General features: G+C 42.1%; 1 protein-coding gene across 1 annotated transcript in view; it reads right to left on the bottom strand.

Annotated features, from left to right (window-relative positions):
- The window catches only part of MCM10 (minichromosome maintenance 10 replication initiation factor), a gene marked incomplete at both ends in the record, with an annotated part of 31,163 nt that extends 20,667 nt beyond the window's left edge, over positions 1-10,496 (bottom strand). The window contains 6 exons of the mRNA XM_082649442.1: positions 44-209; positions 2,227-2,398; positions 4,037-4,174; positions 4,319-4,423; positions 5,228-5,569; positions 10,490-10,496. Coding sequence (XP_082505568.1) covers positions 44-209; positions 2,227-2,398; positions 4,037-4,174; positions 4,319-4,423; positions 5,228-5,569; positions 10,490-10,496 — 930 coding nt within the window. The remainder of the gene's footprint in view (positions 1-43; positions 210-2,226; positions 2,399-4,036; positions 4,175-4,318; positions 4,424-5,227; positions 5,570-10,489) is intronic.
- Between the last annotated feature and the right edge of the window lie 8,376 nt (positions 10,497-18,872).

The raw sequence follows: 18,872 nt of genomic DNA, 5'->3' as shown, positions 1-18,872 counted from the left end.
CAATCTGTGATGAAACAGCTGAGAAATCAATAAAATGGCTTACGCTGTTAGAACTCTGTGGAGTGATTTTCTTCAATATGACCCCAAATGTCACCCAGTCTATTTCTTCCAGCTTCTCACTTGCCATCTTTTCCTTGAGCTGAGATAGTCTGATCAGTCTTCGGCCAGTCATTTTCTTGTTCATTTCTGTGGAGGATACTCGAGGCTTCCTGGGTCAAGAAACCAGCGATTGGTAGATTATTATTCTAAGAAGAGATTATCTGGCACTGTAGCAAATTGGTTAGCACAGATGTAATTGGCAGAAATCTCTAAAGCACCTGTTTTCAGGGAGGTGTAGTTATGTAGTAATGGACAAGGCACATATTTTTACAGCAGATAAAAATGAGATAATTTTGGGACTTCCCTGGCGGTCCAGTGGTTAAGACTTTGTGCTTCCACTGCAGGGGGTACGGGTTTGATCTCTGGTCAGGGAACTAAGATCCCACATGGCGCACAGTGCGGCCAAAAAAAAAAAAAAAGAGAGAGAGAGAGAGATAATTTTAAAAGCTAGGTTTGCTTTTCCTTGGATCTAGAACTGGGACCTCTGTAGAAAATAAAGATCACAAATTCTTTAAGTTCTTATGAATTCTAATATAAAGTTATAATATCCTTTTAAAAATAATCTCTTGGCTTTAATACAAAATCATGAATTGCTTAAGTAAATAAGATATTTCAATTCCATCAATTCTGTAAGAATTTCAGAAGTTCTACTATTTCTAATTAGTTTTCTTTAAGCCAACCTTTTCACATAATAAATAAAAGCTTTGAACCTAGCTTCGATTAATATATTCTTTTTCCTAATGAGTGGCTAAAAACTCATGAATTTGCAAATTGTTTTTCTCTAGTAGAATATTAACATCTGTTCCATGTTTGATCATATTACATATTCAAGGACAAGAGAAAACAGGAAAAAACATGCTTTCTGACTCTTTCAGAAGGCTTCTAGAATAGAAAGTCCAAGAGCTACCTCTGAACAATGAAGAATATTCAGGAGGGAAACACTGACATAGGTGAAGAAATCCTTTCTTTGCCTTATTTCTGTAAGTTAATAGGTTACTATCAGGCAGTGATCCTTCCGAGTATTTCTAGGTTCTATGGTTCAGGTAGAACAATTATAGAGACTCAAACGATTCTGCAATCCGCTGAATTTGTAGGCCCCTCAGAAGCTTTGGCTGAGTGTTTCAACTTCATCTACTTCCATACAGTTCAAACGTTCAGCTCGCTCACATCAGCAACATCTTTCATTATCTGTAGGGAGTTTCAACTGGGAAAGGCAGTATCATCTCAGGAGGGCCACGTTTACCTTGAAAAAGAACCCTGAGCCCCCTCAATGAGCTTTTACTGTATTCTGTCCCTCCGACACTGTCTCAAATGTAATTAAGATACTGATCTTCCCCCCAATTTTGGAGAGTACGGAGTCTTTACAATAAACTTCTACTGCATGTTAGCAGTCACTTGTTCTCCCCCTGCTTAATAATAAACTATTTAAGAGCTTAGCAGTTTTATTTTAGATTGACAGCTCAGGTCTTCTAGAGGGGTTGCACCTGGCTACTCAGATAGACAGTACTAAAGGCAATCGGGTTTCAGAGTTAAGGGTTACTGCTCTGCCCTGGGCTTCAAGAGCAGTAATAATGGAGATGCAAGGCAGTAGTGGTGCAGAGCACAGAAGATTTAAAAGTCCAGGCTTTTCCCTGAACTGATCCTGGGATTTATTCCTATTTTAACTGAATATCTTAATTTCTCCATGGAAAAGATACACAGAATATAAATTGGCCTTAAAAGTTATCAGGAAGAAAAAGAGCACAGCTATTTCTCTTAACATCAACTGTAAGAAGATACTACTATCCTGGTTAAACTGTACATACCTTTAGGTGTTTAAAAATAGTCTCTATCACTGTTTCCATCAGTTTCTGATTAAATACAGTACTTATTATTTACTGACCTCTTTTTATGAACATATGTCTTTTATTCTTTACACAAGCAAGAGAAAGTTTTCCTCATTCACATGTAAATATATGGTTCAAACCCAGTGCTGATGGCCTAGTATGGTCAAGTTCAAGAGCTGTAGGTCTTATGCGGATCTGCGGTACAAACACACTATTTCTGGAACGCCAAGTCCCTAGGAAGGAGGAAGAGGCATCTAGTGGGGCCTATGAGCACAGTGAGAGGCCCGTTACAGTTACTGACCTGAGCCTCAGGCCGGAGAAGGCTTCCACGGAGACTGTCTGAGTTGTTTCCCCAGAGCTCCTGGGGGTCCCTGCACTCTGATCCCTCGTCATCCCACCAGGCTTGTTCCCAGGAGTTGTTCGGAGTGGTTGGGAAGGTGCACTTGTCATCTTGAAAGATGAGCTTTGGGGCTCTAAAAAATGAACATAAAAATTAAAAAGAAAACCACACTGATAACTAAACATTAAATGGAATTGGTTCTTTTTTTAATCAACATATGCAATAACCAAATCTTGAGAGAACAAAGCAAGCCCACAGGACCATTTCTGTACTACCACCAGATCTGCAGTGTGGTCCAAAGAGCTTGCCACGTATGAAAATGTTTTATAGCGCCGCTGTCCAGTGTGGCGGCCACCAGCCACAGGTGGACACTGCCCACTTGAAACTGACTGGTGTAGCTAAGGAAATGATGCCTAATTTAATCTACTTAGCCACATGTAGCCAGTGGCTGCTGCAGCAGTGCTGCTCTAAAACACTGTTCCTCTGGGCAAAGCCATTTACTGAGTATTCACCATATACAGAGCACTGCAGAAGATTCCATAAGGGAGGTAGAGACCTCCTACAGAAATCAGTAATTAGTGGAGATGTATGCACAGGGTCAAATTCTACCTGAAAAACATCCAAAGTGAGCTCCCCTTTGTTTTCTTATCTCTTGTTTCATTTCATTTCAATCCCATTTTACTTGGGGGGGGGTGTAATTAGGGGGCCCAGGGTATTCTGACATGGTTACTTTTCATATTTTAGAAGCATTTGATAATGCTCCTGAGGGTCAGAAAGCTTGGGTACTCTCCTTAATACAATGTCTCTCTCTCTTAAGTAAGATTGTTGTTTACCTTCAAAGCGACTTTGGATCACTTCTCGCAAGCCAGGGGCCAGGACAACCCTAGAACTTTAGAATCTCCAGAAACCATGCCCTTGACCCATCCCTTCAAAACCTAACTTTGGACATTGCCTAATAAAACAGCTTAGTAATATACCAAAGGTCCTAAGGGGATAAACACTATTAATAAGTGGATACATGGAATATATAATTTGTTGTCAAATAAATACGAACACTAGGAGCCTACAGCTATTCCGTCCTATTGAGCCATATGTATCATATTGTAATGAAAAGGGCCTCTCTGAACATGTGATCAATAAAATGTTGCTTACTCTAAACTATGTTATCTCCAGACCATTTTGTCTTAGATCTTCCAAAGAATCACTTTGGGCAAAAAGGCAGTACGACAAAACCAATACATAGAGCTTATAAATCCTTTTCATTTTATTTTGTGTGTATATATGTACGTGCTGAAATAGGATTTTGAGTACCATTCTATACTCCTGGCAAAGAAGCCTTTTCTAAAGAATGGACCTTCTGGTTTAAAACAACCTGGCTTCACATAAAACTTGATCATTTTATAAGGGGATCAGTCTCACAGTCTGAAGATTAAATCTCTAGATTGCTAGCATAAGAACTCAACCCAGTGGTTATACTTGACTATAATTCAAGTCAACTATAGGACTATAAGAGCTAAAAAAATATTGAATCCACTAAGCATTTAGTTAAATTATCTATTCTCTACCTCAGGATTTTCTAAGCACTTTGAGATGTAGAGAAAGATTAGGAAGTATAGCATATGGTTTCCATTCCCAGGAAGCTTACTTTTCTCAATGGGCAGGTAAGATACACCAAAACACACACACACATACACACACACATGACGTTGCCAAAATATATTGCAAACAGAACCCAAGCAGTGAGAAACCAGGGAGGCCTCAAGTACTACACCTGCAGGTGAAACTTTGGGTGTCCGAGCCACCCGCTTGGGTTTTGGTAGAGTAGGGACGTCAAGCTCTGCAGAAAAGCGCGACGACTCCTGAATTCTCTGAACTTTCTTCTCCTTAAGAGGGGGACGTGGAGACTTATCTACTCGATTAAAAGTAAAAGAAATTAGTAAAGAAAATTTAGAAAGGGGCTCAAAAACCGTTTTACCAGGAGTTGGATGCAGAAGTAATGTTATAATTTCTTCGTAAGAGAAATGCATACTATCCTTAGAATTAGTCTGATTACCTGGGGTTTTATGCAGACGGGCTGGACTTGCAGGCTGTTTAATTGTAGTTAGTTTCAGCTGTTCTTGTAAGGACTTCATTTGCTCTTGCAACTTCCTTAATTCATCTAGGGAAGAAAAATATATTGATTTAAGAACCAGACCAGAGGAAATAGTATACATGATGAAAGTGCTGAAATGATTTTTGATGTCCACCCATCACCTCCACAACCTTGAGACCCACAATAGAATCACATACCGAAAACTCACAATTAACTTTTGCACTTCGAAGGGGTCCCCTCAGAGAAAGAAACATGATTATTTCCAGTAATCAAATCTCTAATACCAAAGCTGGTTATGAATTTGTACTACTGACAGATAATCACAGATACATGTCCATGGTTGACAGTTTCTTAAGTCAAGAAATGATTATATTTATTTCGTAAATCAAGTACCATAATTAATATAATAAATGCTGGTTCCTGTATTAGAAGAAATAGCCCATTGATTAGAGCAGAATTTTACTGTAATTTAAAAATATATAAGAAAGACGCCAGGAATAAGGAAATGGCAGTCCTCAATGTGAGTGTTCAGAAATGGTCTTCTGCTGAAGTAGAACGTGTAGCTGCTTTCTAGTCTTGTCCCTGGCCCCCTTTGCTAAATCCTGAAGTATTATTTTTCTGTAACGAGCGTGAGAAATGTTAGAGCCATTCTGCGAAGGATCAGTCACACCTGGCTGACCCTGATATAAGGGGGCCTCTGTACCCTCCGATGCTGGCTTTAAATGCTCGCTCCACTAACTCGTCCAATGTCCTTGGCAAAGTCCTTCATCTCTACCCCTGACTCGGCAGCTACTTTGAGGAAAGCTGTAAGACGGGCGGTCTGCATCAGGGCTACTGTAAAGGAATTAGAGAAAGCAAGTGGTAGGGCACCTTGCAGTTCCTGATTCGTTTTCCCTTGACTGGGGGCAGGACCAGGGAGGACCCTGCTGTGCGTTGATCGCGACGTAGGAGCTTCTTCCTCATCTGCTAAGTCATCCATGTCTCCAAAGAGAGCATCCAAATTCTCCTTTTGGTCTTCAGCCTCTTCCACTTCACCCTCATCAGCCTCCTCTGTGTAAGATTCACCATCACCGTCAGCATCAAAGAGCTCATCGAATGCATCAGGTTCACCATCTTGCTGGGTCAAGGGCTGACTCTCTTCTGAATTACAGTCCAAGGCCGACTCATTCTCCTCCAGCAGTGCGGTCAGCAGAGACAAATCATCCTCCTCCACTATGGGAAAAAGAAGAAAAAGCAAAGAAAGAAAGCCTACCTGTGAAAAGCAGCCGTTGACAAGCAGAGTTAAAACATTCAACATTCATAAGGCAGTTAAAATGACTCGGCAGATTCACCATTTTGCCTGGTGTAAGTATTGTTCTTGTTTCTACCTTTCCTCTCCCCAAGTGCTTCTTGGAGGGCACTGGGCTAAGAAAGCAGGAGCCAGTATCTGCTTAGTGACCACCGTGGGGCAGCCACTGGGCTAGACCTGTTTACCTGTGCTACTTCAGCTAATCAGACACTTCCTGCAAATGAAATTCAACCCACAAGGGAATAACTGGAAAACATGCTAAGTATACATTTAGGTTCTAGATGGACATATTCCCTCACTTTTTAATCGTCTGAGCAATTTTTAAAAACTATAGAAAGTTACAAAGCATTATATTAAATGTATTCATATCCTGTCACCCAGAATTAGCCATCACTAACATTTTATCATGTTTGCTTTTAGCTTGTACATTAAATGGTTGGGGAAAAAAAAAGTTTAAAAGGTTTATCACGTCAAATCTTGTCCCAACTCCTTACCACTGGCTGGCTCCAGGCCCCACTGCAATCACTGTCATAATTTTGCTATATCACTCGAGGCCATTCTTCATACTTTTAACATAAATATATAAGTATTCATTAACATAGTATTCGGTTGCTTTAAAAATATTTATATAGATTATTTCATACTGTACGTGTTACTCCTATCCTGGTTTCATTCAACATTGCATGTAAGATTCATCCAAATCAAAATATAGTTGTAGTTTATTTCTTTCAACTGCTGTATAGTATTCCACGGTAAGACTGTATCACGTTTTACTCACCCATTTTCCAATAAAGGCCATTTTCCAATAAACGGGCTAGTTCTAATTTTTTCCCACTGCAAACTAGGCTGCAAGCATGTATCTACCTTCCTGTACATTTGTGAGAGTTTCTCCCTACTGCCTCACCAACATCTGGTACCTCATCTAAGATGTTCTCTAATCTGATGAATGATTTTAAAAGGTAGCTTGCTGCTTTGATTGGCATTTCCAGGATTACTGGTGAGGTAGAGAACTGCTTATGTTTACTGGCCAGTTGGATTCCTTCTTTCTTGATTTATCTGTTTATTTTGTTTGCTCATTTTTTCCCCTATTTGGGCATGATTCCTTTATAAAATCAAAGGCATTTAAAGCAAAATCATTAAGAATATGTGATGCACCCCCTCGCTCGAAAGACAGGGGCTGAAACCTAGAAAGGTTAAGGGTCTGTTCAGGATCACATGGTGAAACAGGTCAGCACAGAAGCCTGGGTTAGGATGGAGATCTCTAGATCAATAAACCAATATCCTTTCCACTGCTCTATGCTCCCTTACCAGAAGGAAATGAGCCAATAGCCAAACTCAAGGCCTAGAATCTGATGGAAGAGTCTAAAGCTTAAAGTCAGGGGTTGCCTAACGATTAGTCTGAATTGCTTAGTCAACAAAGACTCCAAGACAGCAGGGTGCAGCAAGAGAGAAGAGCCCATGAGACTCCCTAGGCGCCAGCTGAGATCACCACACCCCCAAACGGAGCCAAGAGGCCCTCCTCTCTCTCCCGTTCCAAGCTGCTGTAAAGAGCACACCCTGGAAGAGGCCTGGGCCCACACCACTGGGAGCCACAGGTGAAAAAGGTTGCCTAGTGGCTCCACACTCTGGGCCTTGAACCCATCTTTTCATGAGGACCAGGGCTGATCCCGTGATGCCTTCCATCCCAGTTTACCTCGGTCACCACCCCAAATCATCTGTCTTCTCCAAGTTATACTACTCCATCTTCCACCATCCTTGCTCCCAAACTCCTGGAATCTGCTCTCTGGACCCAACAGAATCTACTACCAGCCCATTTCCTATATCTTCAGTTGCTCTTACAACAAAAATCTGGCTGCCCTGTGACCCTCTTGAGTGGAAGTTCTTTAATCATCCACACTGCAAATGCTGGAACGGTGTCCAGCACGCACTAAGCATGCAATAGATATCTGGAGATCAACTCCAGGGTTCTGATGTCTTCTTTGCTTATCCCTGTTCACTCTGGAACCTCTTAACTTTTTTTTTTTTTTTTTTTGCAGTACGCGGGCCTCTCACCGTTGCGGCCTCTCCCGTTGCGGAGCACAGGCTCTGGACGCGCAGGCTCAGCGGCCATGGCTCACGGGCGCAGCCGCTCTGCGGCATGTGGGATCTTCCCGGACCGGGGCACGAACCCGTGTCCCCTGCATCGGCAGGCGGACTCTCAACCACTGCGCCACCAGGGAAGCCCCCTCTTAACTTTCTTCAAGCCACAGTTCATGACAGAAGATTTTTTTCATCAAGATCCCCTCCTGGTTGCTGTCACCGACTGATTTCCCTTTGGATGCCTCCCTCTTCCCCTCCATCTCTACTGCTGTCACCATTCTCAGTCACTACAACCTGCACAAGGATGATCCAGCCAATGCCTTCGTCTCTGTTTCCTGACCTCACCTTCAATGGTCCTGTCCTCCCCTCATCTTATGGTTGCCAGGGATAATGGGGGTGGGTGGAGGGATAAATTGGGAGATTGGGACTGACATATACACGTTGCTATATATAAAATAGATAATTAATAAGAACTTGCTGTATAGTACAGGGAACTCTACTCAATATTCTGTAATGGCCTATATGGGAAAAGAATCTTAAGAAAAAAAAAATAAAAAGAGTGGATATATGTTTAACTGATTCACTTTGCAGTACACCTGAAACTAAACAACATTATAAATCAACTATTCTCCAATAAAAGTTAAAAAAAAAAAAAGATGTCCAAATCCATCGACCCTCCTACAGTGTTTTTACCACCCTCATACCCCATCTCCTCACGTTGGATCCATGTTCTATCATTATAATCACTGCCTTCTAAAGCTTCTTAACGCCCCTGCTTGTCTCTCTTGCCCTCATGGTTCTTAACCCTGATGAAATCCGAGAGGCCACCACCTCCCTGCCTGCACTCCACCTGGTGAACTTTCCTGAACAAAGACCCACCACCATGACTGGTTTAACTTTAAATATACACCCGCCAATAACAAACGGCAGTCAATACTGCTTAAAAATCCTCACACTTCCCTGATACACTTGCCTTCCTGTTCTCTACCTCCTTCACACGTCTCTCCTTAAACCTCTGATGCCCTCTCCTCCCACTTTAATCTTGGCTGACTGATGCTGTTCCGTATTTTATAGGAAAAAACACAGAAGCAATCAGACTGCATCATCTTTCACTACCAAACCTGAGCCTGTATTCTCTGCTTTTCCTCCAGCGATGACAGATGAAGTGTCGAGTCCTATTTCTGGTCCATTTCTCCATTTAGACACTGGTTCCCACTTTCAGCTTCTCCAGGACTTCGGGTGACAATCACCAGCTCTCTCCCACATCACCGGTTCTTCCCTGTCTCCTGGCGCATTCCTCTCAGCATCCAAGCTCGTTCCAGCGCCTCCCATCTTACCAACTACCTGATATTTCCCTACTTGTTTTTTTATTATCTTGCTCTCTCTACTAGCAAGTAAACATGGATGTTGTTCAACAGCACCTAGCACCAGGAAACTTTTTGATTTCGTCTGTACTGGACCAAATTGTAAAGCCATGCCAGCCAAATGAGACTTTTTTTAGATACAGTGATTTCTGAGAGAACATGGACCCATTCACCACTTCTTCTCATGACCACCTCACAGCAAAAAGTTACACTTTGTATTACATCAATGGCTCTGTAGGTAATTTGGTGATTTTAAGAAATAGGAAACTATCATTATACCAATGGTACAATCAATCTCACATATTATCACAGTGCGATGAATTTCAACATTTGGTTTTAATTTTTTTAAAAGTCAAAGTGTAACAAAGTTGGGCTTTAAAATTACCAGCCAGAGTACACCTGAAACTAACACAACACTGTACATCAACTATACCCCAATAAAAATTTTGAAAAATAATAAACAAAATTACACAACCAGAAAAATAATGCATTTTACTTGTTAGGGTCTCTTCACAGCCAGCACAATCATTTTTGTGCTGCTCTCAGGCTAAGCTCTGCTAATTAGAGCAACATCACTTTGCTAGGTAAATATTTTGCACACATCCCTGCAAGATGAACAAAATTTAAAAGCACTATAAGAATTTAAGTGAGAGCTAGACTGAAACCATTTCAACAGATTTCAATATCAAATGTGAACTCCGACGTGGGCTGCCTGGGTTCAAATCCCTGCCTCTGACAGTTTCACTTGTGACAAGTCACTCAGACATCTGTCTTCCGGTCTATAAAATAGTTGCTGTGAGGGTAAAATCAGTTAATACAGTCATCTCTGGTATCCACAGGGCATGTGTTCCAGGATCCCGCATGGATACCAAAATCCATAGATGCTCAAGTCCCTTATATAAAACAGCGTAGTATTTGCATATAAGCTATGCACATCCTCCCGTACACTTTAAATCACCTCTAGGTGATTTATAATACCTAATAAAATGAAAATGCTATGTAAATACTTGCCGGCTCTCAGCAAATTCAAGTTTTGTTTTTTGGTACTTTCTGGATTTTTTTTCTCGAATGTTTTCTATGTGCAGTTGGTTGAATCCGCAGATATGGAAGGCCAACTGTATACGTAAGATCTCCGAGCAGTGCTTGGCATATTGTAAGTACATGTCAACTACCGTTATTATGAAAGACAATCAGTGCTGTCAGGAACAGAAATCTCACCTGATTAAAACAAATAACATTCACTGACTGAAGTGAGATTTCTTTCGAAACACTCAGACAGTGCTTAAGGGGAGGGCAGCGATTTTCACTATTTTATAAGTGGAATAAGTAACAACAAGCCCATGAACACAAGAGTGATTTTCCATGAAACAAAGAGGAACTGAGAAAACGGCTAGGACTCACCATCCATGCTGTCAAGAGAACAGTGGAGATGGAGAGCTGTGAGGCAGGATCAGGTGCCCAGGAGATGGCAGGAGATGCAGGACCTTGGCTGTGTGAAATGAACATAAGAAAAGACACCCTTGAGTCTTCTCTCTCACATTGCACGCGTATCCAGCAAACCCAGAAGCCTACATATTGTGGGGGCTCGAGCTCAGAATTCATCCAGACTCTGGCTATTTCTCACCCCACCACCAACACCATCTGCCTCCTAGTATGGAAGCAGTTCCTTTTCTTGTCTCCAATCTATGGTTACAGAAACTCGGTTGAGGTATAGTTTGTTTGATATTAGGTTACACAGATGAGACAAATTGTGAACAGGTATTATGAAGGCTGGTCTAAATAGTAGGGCTATTATCTGTTTTATTTCTTGTAACACATCTGAGGTCTACATTGTCCATAAGAGCCTACTGTGTGGTTCTACTTAGTTGCAGCCTTAGTCACATCAAGATTTCGATTCAGTACTAGTTAGCAAAGCTCAGAGGAATAGTTGGCATAGTTAATTAGGATAAAGTCATATAATTCTGTGCAGTTTCCTTTTTTCATTTAAAATGGTTTTTAGAACTGCAAGAAGAAAATATAAATTTTTCTAGGCTACTGCTTAACTTACATGGGCCCTATAATATATATGACCTTGGTAAGTCCAATGTCAAGTATTAATTATGGTGCTTTCTTTTCATTTATTCAACAAACATTTCTATGGACCCATCATGCAGGTTCTATGGACCCTGCACTGTGTTGTCTACTGGGGAATCTGCGGGATTGTAAGCTTCCTGAGGGCTAGGTAGGAGCAAACTGTTCTTGTTTATTTGTATAACCAACCCTGTTTTCCCCCGAACAAACCCACGCACCCTTCCTCACCCTCACACCTAGGACCATCCGACAAGTGCTAGGGGTTCTATCTCCAGTATATTGCTCAAATCTTTTACTTCTCCCCAATTTCACTGCCAAAAAGCCTAGTCCAAGCCACCATCAATCTTTTGCCTGGACTACCGTGTTAGCTTCCTGTATTGGTCTCCACTGTCTCTGTAATTTATCCTCTGTACAAAAGCTACGGTAATCTTTTCTTTCCTTAGTAGTCTTTTAGGAACGTTAAGTCAGATGGCAGCATTCCCTTGATAAAATTTCTTTAATGGTTTTTCCATTGCCCTTAGAACAAAATTTACAAAAGTTCCTGCGAGGCAATGGCTACTCTCTCCCGCCTACTTCCACTTCCTCAGTTTCTTCTAAAACCACTCCGTCCCCCCTCCCCCCCACGGAGGATGCTCCAGCCAGACTAGCCTGCTTTCAACTTCTTGAACACACAAGTGCTTTGGGGCCTCAGGTTCTTTGAAAAGCTCTCCCCTAGTTCCTTCTCATCCCTCAGTCTCTGCTTAACTCTCCATTTTTCTAAGCCTTTCCAGACCACCCTATCTGACCAGGCCCCTGGAACCCTCTCACCTCCTCCTTTTCACGACTTTATTGCACATTCCACTATGGTGTACCTGTCTGTTACCTGTTAGCCACTTTAAAGTGTAAACTTCACGAAGGCTGAAGTGATGGGTGACGCATTCAGTAACTATTAGCAAATCATCAATTTGAACAAATGAATGAATGAATAAGACACAGTACAGACGGCACCCGTTTAGCAAGCGTCTTAAAAGGTTATCTTTAAAAAGAAGAAACTGGACCCTTAAATAGCCTGGACGGCCGAACACCTGGCACCTCTCGGTGCATTTCGTAACTGCCCGCAATCCCCCAGCCCCGGAACCTCCGCCGCTCAGCACTCAGCGCCCACCCCCGCGCCCGGCCCCGCGCTCGGCCCAGGTCGCCCCCGCCCTCGCCCAATTCCACTCTCGCCCACCTGAGCGCCCCCGGACTCCGCGCCTCCCGCCCTCGGAGCTCGCTAAACTCTCCCACAGACGCGCGCGGGCAGTCCCTCACCCTGCCCCTCAACAGTCGCAGGCCCGCTCCTTAACCGGCTCCGAACTCCTTCCCTTCCTACAGCCAGACCGCCAAAATTCCAACTCGACTCCGCCCCCACGCCTCTGACGTCAGACGCACGCCGGCTCGGGGCTGCACTGATTGGCTACTTCAGAGGTCTTGGCGGAAACGACCGCGGGGGGGCGGGAAGAAGGTGACCCTTGCGTAGAGCAATCTGATTGGCTCACGTGACCGGCGCCCTCTTTGTTGGGGGCAAGGGAACTTCCGGTCGGTGCAGCCCTGGCTTCCTCCGGTAAGTGTTATAGCGTCTCCACAGGCGCCGGGAAGTAGAACTGTCCCGGTACGGTATGTTCATAGAAGGTCAGAAGTTAGTTCCTGACACTTTCCGGCACTGACCGTGTCATCCTCGTTTTCTCTTATGCTTTACGCAGAGAAGCCTGCACACTGAGGCTCAAACCGGGGAACCCACTGCAGACCTTCCCCCTGCCCTCACAGATTGCCTGTGGCTGGGTTGACTGTATAGAGGTCTGAACAGGCTTGTTGATAATTTCGCTCGGTTGGTTATTTTACAACCTCGTTTTCAGTTGAGATAATGGGACTGAAAAACAAACCAAAAATCTGGTCCACTTTTACCTCTCTCTGACCGTCGTCACCGTCTGTAAAATGAGAAGGAAAGACTAGATGAGATTCTTAGACCCAGTAGAAACCACTGTTTGCGGAGGAGTTCGTGGTCCGTGGACTTTAATTGCGTCAGAGTTGGGAATAACTGTTTTCTGCTTCTTCCCACCAAAATGTCAGCATCGGGAGACCAGGGGACCGTGTCTTTTTCATCTTCCTAGCTCTTCCTCTGTCTTTTCTCTTGCTGTTGGTGCCTGGCACACAATAAATGTTTACAGAGAGAAAAAGTCGAATAGAGTATTTTCTCCTGAACAAGGCACTTAGCTTTGGCGGGGGCGGGGCGGGGGGTCAATTTCTTCATCCGTAAAGTGCTGATAATAGCGATAACTAGAGGGTTTCAGGAAGGATCAAATGAGAATTTCCAGTACCTTTTCACACACTGGTTATCAGCCATAATCTTAGTGCCTCAGGTGTACATGTTTGGACAAAGACAAGGTACATATTGTAGGCATTTAGTCTAGTTTGGGAGATGTGATCTATGCATAAAAGACAACATAAGGTGACTACCAGGGAGCACCAGTCTTGCTGATGAGGAGGTAAAAGATAGGTGGAAAGATGAGGTGGAAACATTTTAAAATGTAGGTAAAACAAATAGGGTGGCAGATGATGAATATTCTGTAAGCGGTAAAGGGACCCCGTTTGAGCAGGTGGGGGAGGAAGGTAGATGGATAGAGAAAGGTGTGGCTAAGTGCCCAGACTATGCAGTTAAGACTGCATGATTTTTAATTGCCACATGCTAACTGTGCAACCTCGGCTAAGTTACTTAACCTCTCTGAGCCTCAACTTACTTATGTTCAAAACAAGGACAGTCATAGTTATTTCACAGGGTATTGTGAGGATTCATGAGAAAAACTTGAAAATATGCAGTGTGCCCAGCACATGTAAGCATTAAAAGTGTAATAACTTTTATTCTTACTACTTTATAAGGCAATGCTTAGGACGATTAAGCTAACAAAGATAGGTGCTCGGGAGAATTCCCTGGCGGCCCAGTGGTTAGGACTTGGTGCTTTCTCTGCCGTGGCCCCAGGTTCAATCCCTGGTCAGGGAACTAAGATCCTGCAAGCCGCACAGTGAGGCCAAAAAGAAAAAAAAATTCAAAAGATAGGTGCTCAGGAACTGGATACACCAGAAATTGAAGACAAAGAAGCTTGATAGATCGTGATAGTCCCAGACTGTGAGAGCTGAAGGGAAGGGACGAATTGGAAGCACTTTACGAGGGAAACTTATCTGCTTTGGTAACTGACCAGAGGAAAGTTACCTTTGGCAGGAAAAGGAGAGGACGATGGCCAGGTTGGCAACAGCTGAGAGACGGCTGACTTACAGAGGAGGAGCTTGCTTTGGACAGGGTAGAGATGTGAGTTCAGCCTGAGGCGATGGGGAGATTTCAGCGCTACCTTTAGATATGTGACGCAAGCCAAGGGGACATATCAGGGCTGCAGGTGTAGGCTTAGTGAGTGCAGTTGAGTTCTCTAAAGTAGAGATTGTAGAAGCAGAATATCTTTGAGTATGTTTCCAGGGTTAATGCACCAGACGATTAAATCGATGCTTCCACCTTTCGGCCCAGCAGGAAACAATGCTATTCAAAATCAGAAAATCAGGGCTTCCCTGGTGGCGCAGTGTTGAGAGTCCGCCTGCCGATGCAGGGGATACGGGCTCGTGCCCCGGTCCGGGAAGATCCCACATGCCGCGGAGCGGCTGGGCCCGTGAGCCATGGACGCTGAGCCTGCGCGTCCGGAGCCTGTGCTCTGCCAACGGGAGAGGCCACAACAGTGAGAGGCCCGCGTACCGCAAAAAAAAAAAAAAAAAATCAGAAAATCAGATCTTCTGTTGGAATTAACAGCCGGTTTCCAAAGCACCCACACCACCTCCCTGTAGACATCTGTTTACATCTGCCTTCACATCTCATGCTTTATGGCACAGAATTCTCTAGAGTCTTATCCCAAACTTGAATTTGCCCAACTAACTGAACAAAAACGCTTTACTGAGAAAACTGTCATCCTTCCTCAGAGGCAGTTCTCTACTTGAAGATGAATGGCCCTCCTGAGAAAGGAAAACCCAGCCTCCTTAATTTTCCTAACAGAATATTGTCTTTGTTGCCCAAATAAATGTCTATTGCTTTTCAAACAATCTAGAGGTTACTTCAAGCAACAGGGTATGTTCCTCCATCTCAACTGATGCTTTGCAAAGAGAAGCCAATAAAAACAACTCTAGCCTTGCTGGTTTTAATTAATTCATGAGAATGCTCAACACATTTCTTCCTTGGTTTTGCTGAGTTAATAACTACAATACATACTCTATGCATGCAGAATAAATTCTAAAGGACAAAATTGCTACATAAACCTATCAGCTTACTGAGAGTTCCTAAGCCAATATTTTTTTGTATTATACTTCATATCTTTGCAATTACTTACCTAGAAAAAAGAACACTTGCAATAACTCAGTGATGACCAATATCTTCACAAAGAGAACATAATGTTATTTCAATAATTTTTAAAATGACGAACTCTGTAAGTCAAAGGATACCAAAGAAGATGGTAAAATTATTTCTACTTTTTGCTTTCATAGCAAAGCAGTTTTGGTACCTGTCCTTTCACTAAAACATTTGAATATTGGTCCATATACTTGATTCCTATTACACTTCAAAGCTGCAACTAGCTGTTCTATCAGCTTTCTTCCATGAATTAATGATTGCATAATAAATCTGATATTTCATTAAAAGCAATTCCAACTTAGCCCTTTCATTATGGGTCAAATGAAATTGTTGGTCAATTTTCACCATAATCTTGATTTTATGATTTAATGTGAACAATTTTATATGTGTTCATATTAAATAATCTTATATATAGTTAAAAGGTTTTTTTTTTTCATTTTTAAAGAAAATAATAGACTTTATTTTTTTAGAGCAATTTTAGGATTACAGAAAAATTGCGTGGAAAGAACAGAGTTCCCATATAGCCCCTTCCACACACACAGTTTTTTTTAGTAGATCTTTATTGGAGTATAATTGCTTCACAGTACTGTGTTAGTTTCTGTTGTACAACAAAGTGAATCAGCCATATGCATACATATATCCCCATATCTCCTCCCTCCCTCCCTATCCCACCCCTCTAGGTGGACACAAAGCACCGAGCTGATCTCCCTGTGCTATGCAGCTGCTTCCCACTAGCTATCTGTTTTACATTCTGTAGTGTATATATGTCCATGCCACTCTCTCACTTCGTCCCAGCTTCCCCCTCCCCATGTCCTCAAGTTCATTCTCTACATCTGCGTCTTTATTCCTGTCCTGCCCCTAGGTTCATCAGTACCTTTTTTTTTTTTTGAGATTCCATACATATGTGTTAGCATATGATATTTGTTTTTCTCTTTCTGACTTACTTCACTCTGTATGACAGACTCTAGGTCTATCCACCTCACTACAGATAACTCAGTTTCGTTTCTTTTTATGGCTGAGTAATATTCCATTGTATATATACACCACATCTTCTTTATCCATTCACCTGTCGATGGACATTTAGGTTGGTTCCATGTCCTGGCTATTGTAAATAGTGCTGCCGTGGACATTGTGGTACGTCCTCTTTTTTAAAATTTATTTATTTTTTGGCTCCGTTGGGTCTTCGTTGCTGTGTGCGGGCTTTCTCTAGTTTCAGCAAGTGGGGGCTTCTCTTGTTGCAGAGCACAGGCTCTAGGAGCGCGGGCTTCAGTAGTTGTGGCTTGCAGGCTCTAGAGCGCAGGCTCAGTAGTTGCGGTGCGTGGGCTTAGTTGCTCTGTGGCATGTGGGATCTTCCCAGACCAGGGCTCAATCCCATGTCCCCTGCATTGGCAGGCAGATTCTTAACCACTGCGCCACCAGGGAAGTTGCACATGTCTCTTTCTGAATTATGGTTTTCTCAGGGTATATGCCCAGTAGTGGGATTGCTGGGTCATATGGTAGTTCTGTTTTTAGTTTTTTAAGGAACCTTCATACTGTTCTCCATAGTGGCTGTACCAATTTACATTCCCAACCAACAGTGTAGGAGGGTTCCCTTTTTCACCACACACTTTCCAGCATTTTTGTTTCTAGATTTTTTGATAATGGCCATTCTGACTGGTGTGGGGTGATACCTCATTGTAGTTTTGATTTGCATTTCTCTAATAGTTAGTGATGTTGAGCATCTTTTCATGTGCCCCCTTGGCCATCTGTATGTTTTCTTTGGCACACACACAATTTTATTATTAACATCTTGCATTAGTATGGGACTTTCTGTTACAATTGATGAGCCAATATTGATACATTATTAACTAAAGTCTATAGTTTACATTAGGGTTCACTCTTTGTTACACATTCAGTAGGTTTTGACAGAGGTATCCACCATTACAGTATTATGCAGAATAGTTTCACTGCCCTAAAAATCTTCTGTGCTCTTAACCCCTCATCCCTCCACCAAACCTCTGGCAACCACAGACCTTCTTTACTGTCTCCGTAGTTTTGCTTTTTCCAGAGCATTATACAGTTCAAGTCATACAGTGTGTAGTCTTTTCGGATTGGCTTCTTTCACTTAGCAATATGCATTTAAGGTCTTTGCATGTTTTTTTTTTTTGTGGTTTGATAGCTTATTTCTTTTTCGCACTGAATAATATTCCATCACATGGATGTACACCACAGTTTGATTATCCATTTATCTGTTGAAGGACGTCTTGGTTGCTTCCAAGTTTTGGCAGTTATGAGTAAAGCTATTATGAACATTCATGTGCAGGTTTTGTATGGATGTAAGTTTTCAATACATTTGGGTAAATTCCAAGGATTGTGTGCTTAGTTTTGCAACAAATTGCCAATCTGTCTTCCAAAGTACCCTTCTGCATTTCCATCAGCAGTGAATGAGAATTCCTGCTGTTCCACATCCTCCCGAGCACTTGGTGGTGTTATTGTTTTGAATTGTAGCCATTCTAATAAGTGTGAGATGGTATCCTGAAATTTGCAATCCCCTAAAGACGTGCGCGGTTTAGCATCTTTTCATATGTTTATTTGCCAACTCTACATCTTTGGTGAGGTATCCATTATCTTTTGACCTTTAAAAAATTGGGTTGTTTTCTTATTGTTGCATTTTAAGAGTTCTTTGGATATTTTGATACCAGTTCTTTCTCAGATCTGTGTTTTGTAAAGATTTATTCCCAGTCTGTGGCTTGAGTTAGTTTTTGTGAAAGGTGTAATAAGGTCTGCAACTAGATTATTATTATTATTTTTCTTTTTGAATGTGTATGTTCAGTTGTGCCGGCACCATTTGTTGAAAATACTATCCTTTCTCCACTGAATTGCTTTTGCCCCTTTGTCAAAGACTCTCTGGGTCTATTTCTGGGCTCTCTGTTCTGTTCCATTCATGTGTTTGTCTATTCTTTCACCAGTACCACACTGTCCTGATTACTGTAGTTTTATAGTAAGTCATAAAGTTGGGTAGTGTCCACCTTCCAACTTTGTTCTTTTCATTCAATAGCGTGTTGGCTATTCTAGGTCTTTTGCTTCTCCATATAAACTTTAGAATCAGTTTGTTGATAGCCACAAAATAACTTGGGATTTTGATTGTAATTGCATTGAATCTGTAGATCAGGTTAGGAAGAACTGATATCTTAACAATATGGAGTTTCCCTATACATAAACATGGAATATCTCTCCATTTATTTCTTTCATCAGATCTTATACATATTTTATTGGATTTATAACTAAGCATTTCATTTTGGGGTGTTAATATAGATGTTATCGTGTTTTTTTAAT

The sequence above is a fragment of the Grampus griseus genome (assembly GCF_964374135.1).
Source record: "Grampus griseus genome assembly, chromosome: 2".
Classification (NCBI taxonomy): Eukaryota; Metazoa; Chordata; class Mammalia; order Artiodactyla; family Delphinidae; genus Grampus; species Grampus griseus.
Note: the sequence above shows the minus strand (reverse complement) of the source record. Positions and strands in the feature narration are given on the sequence as shown.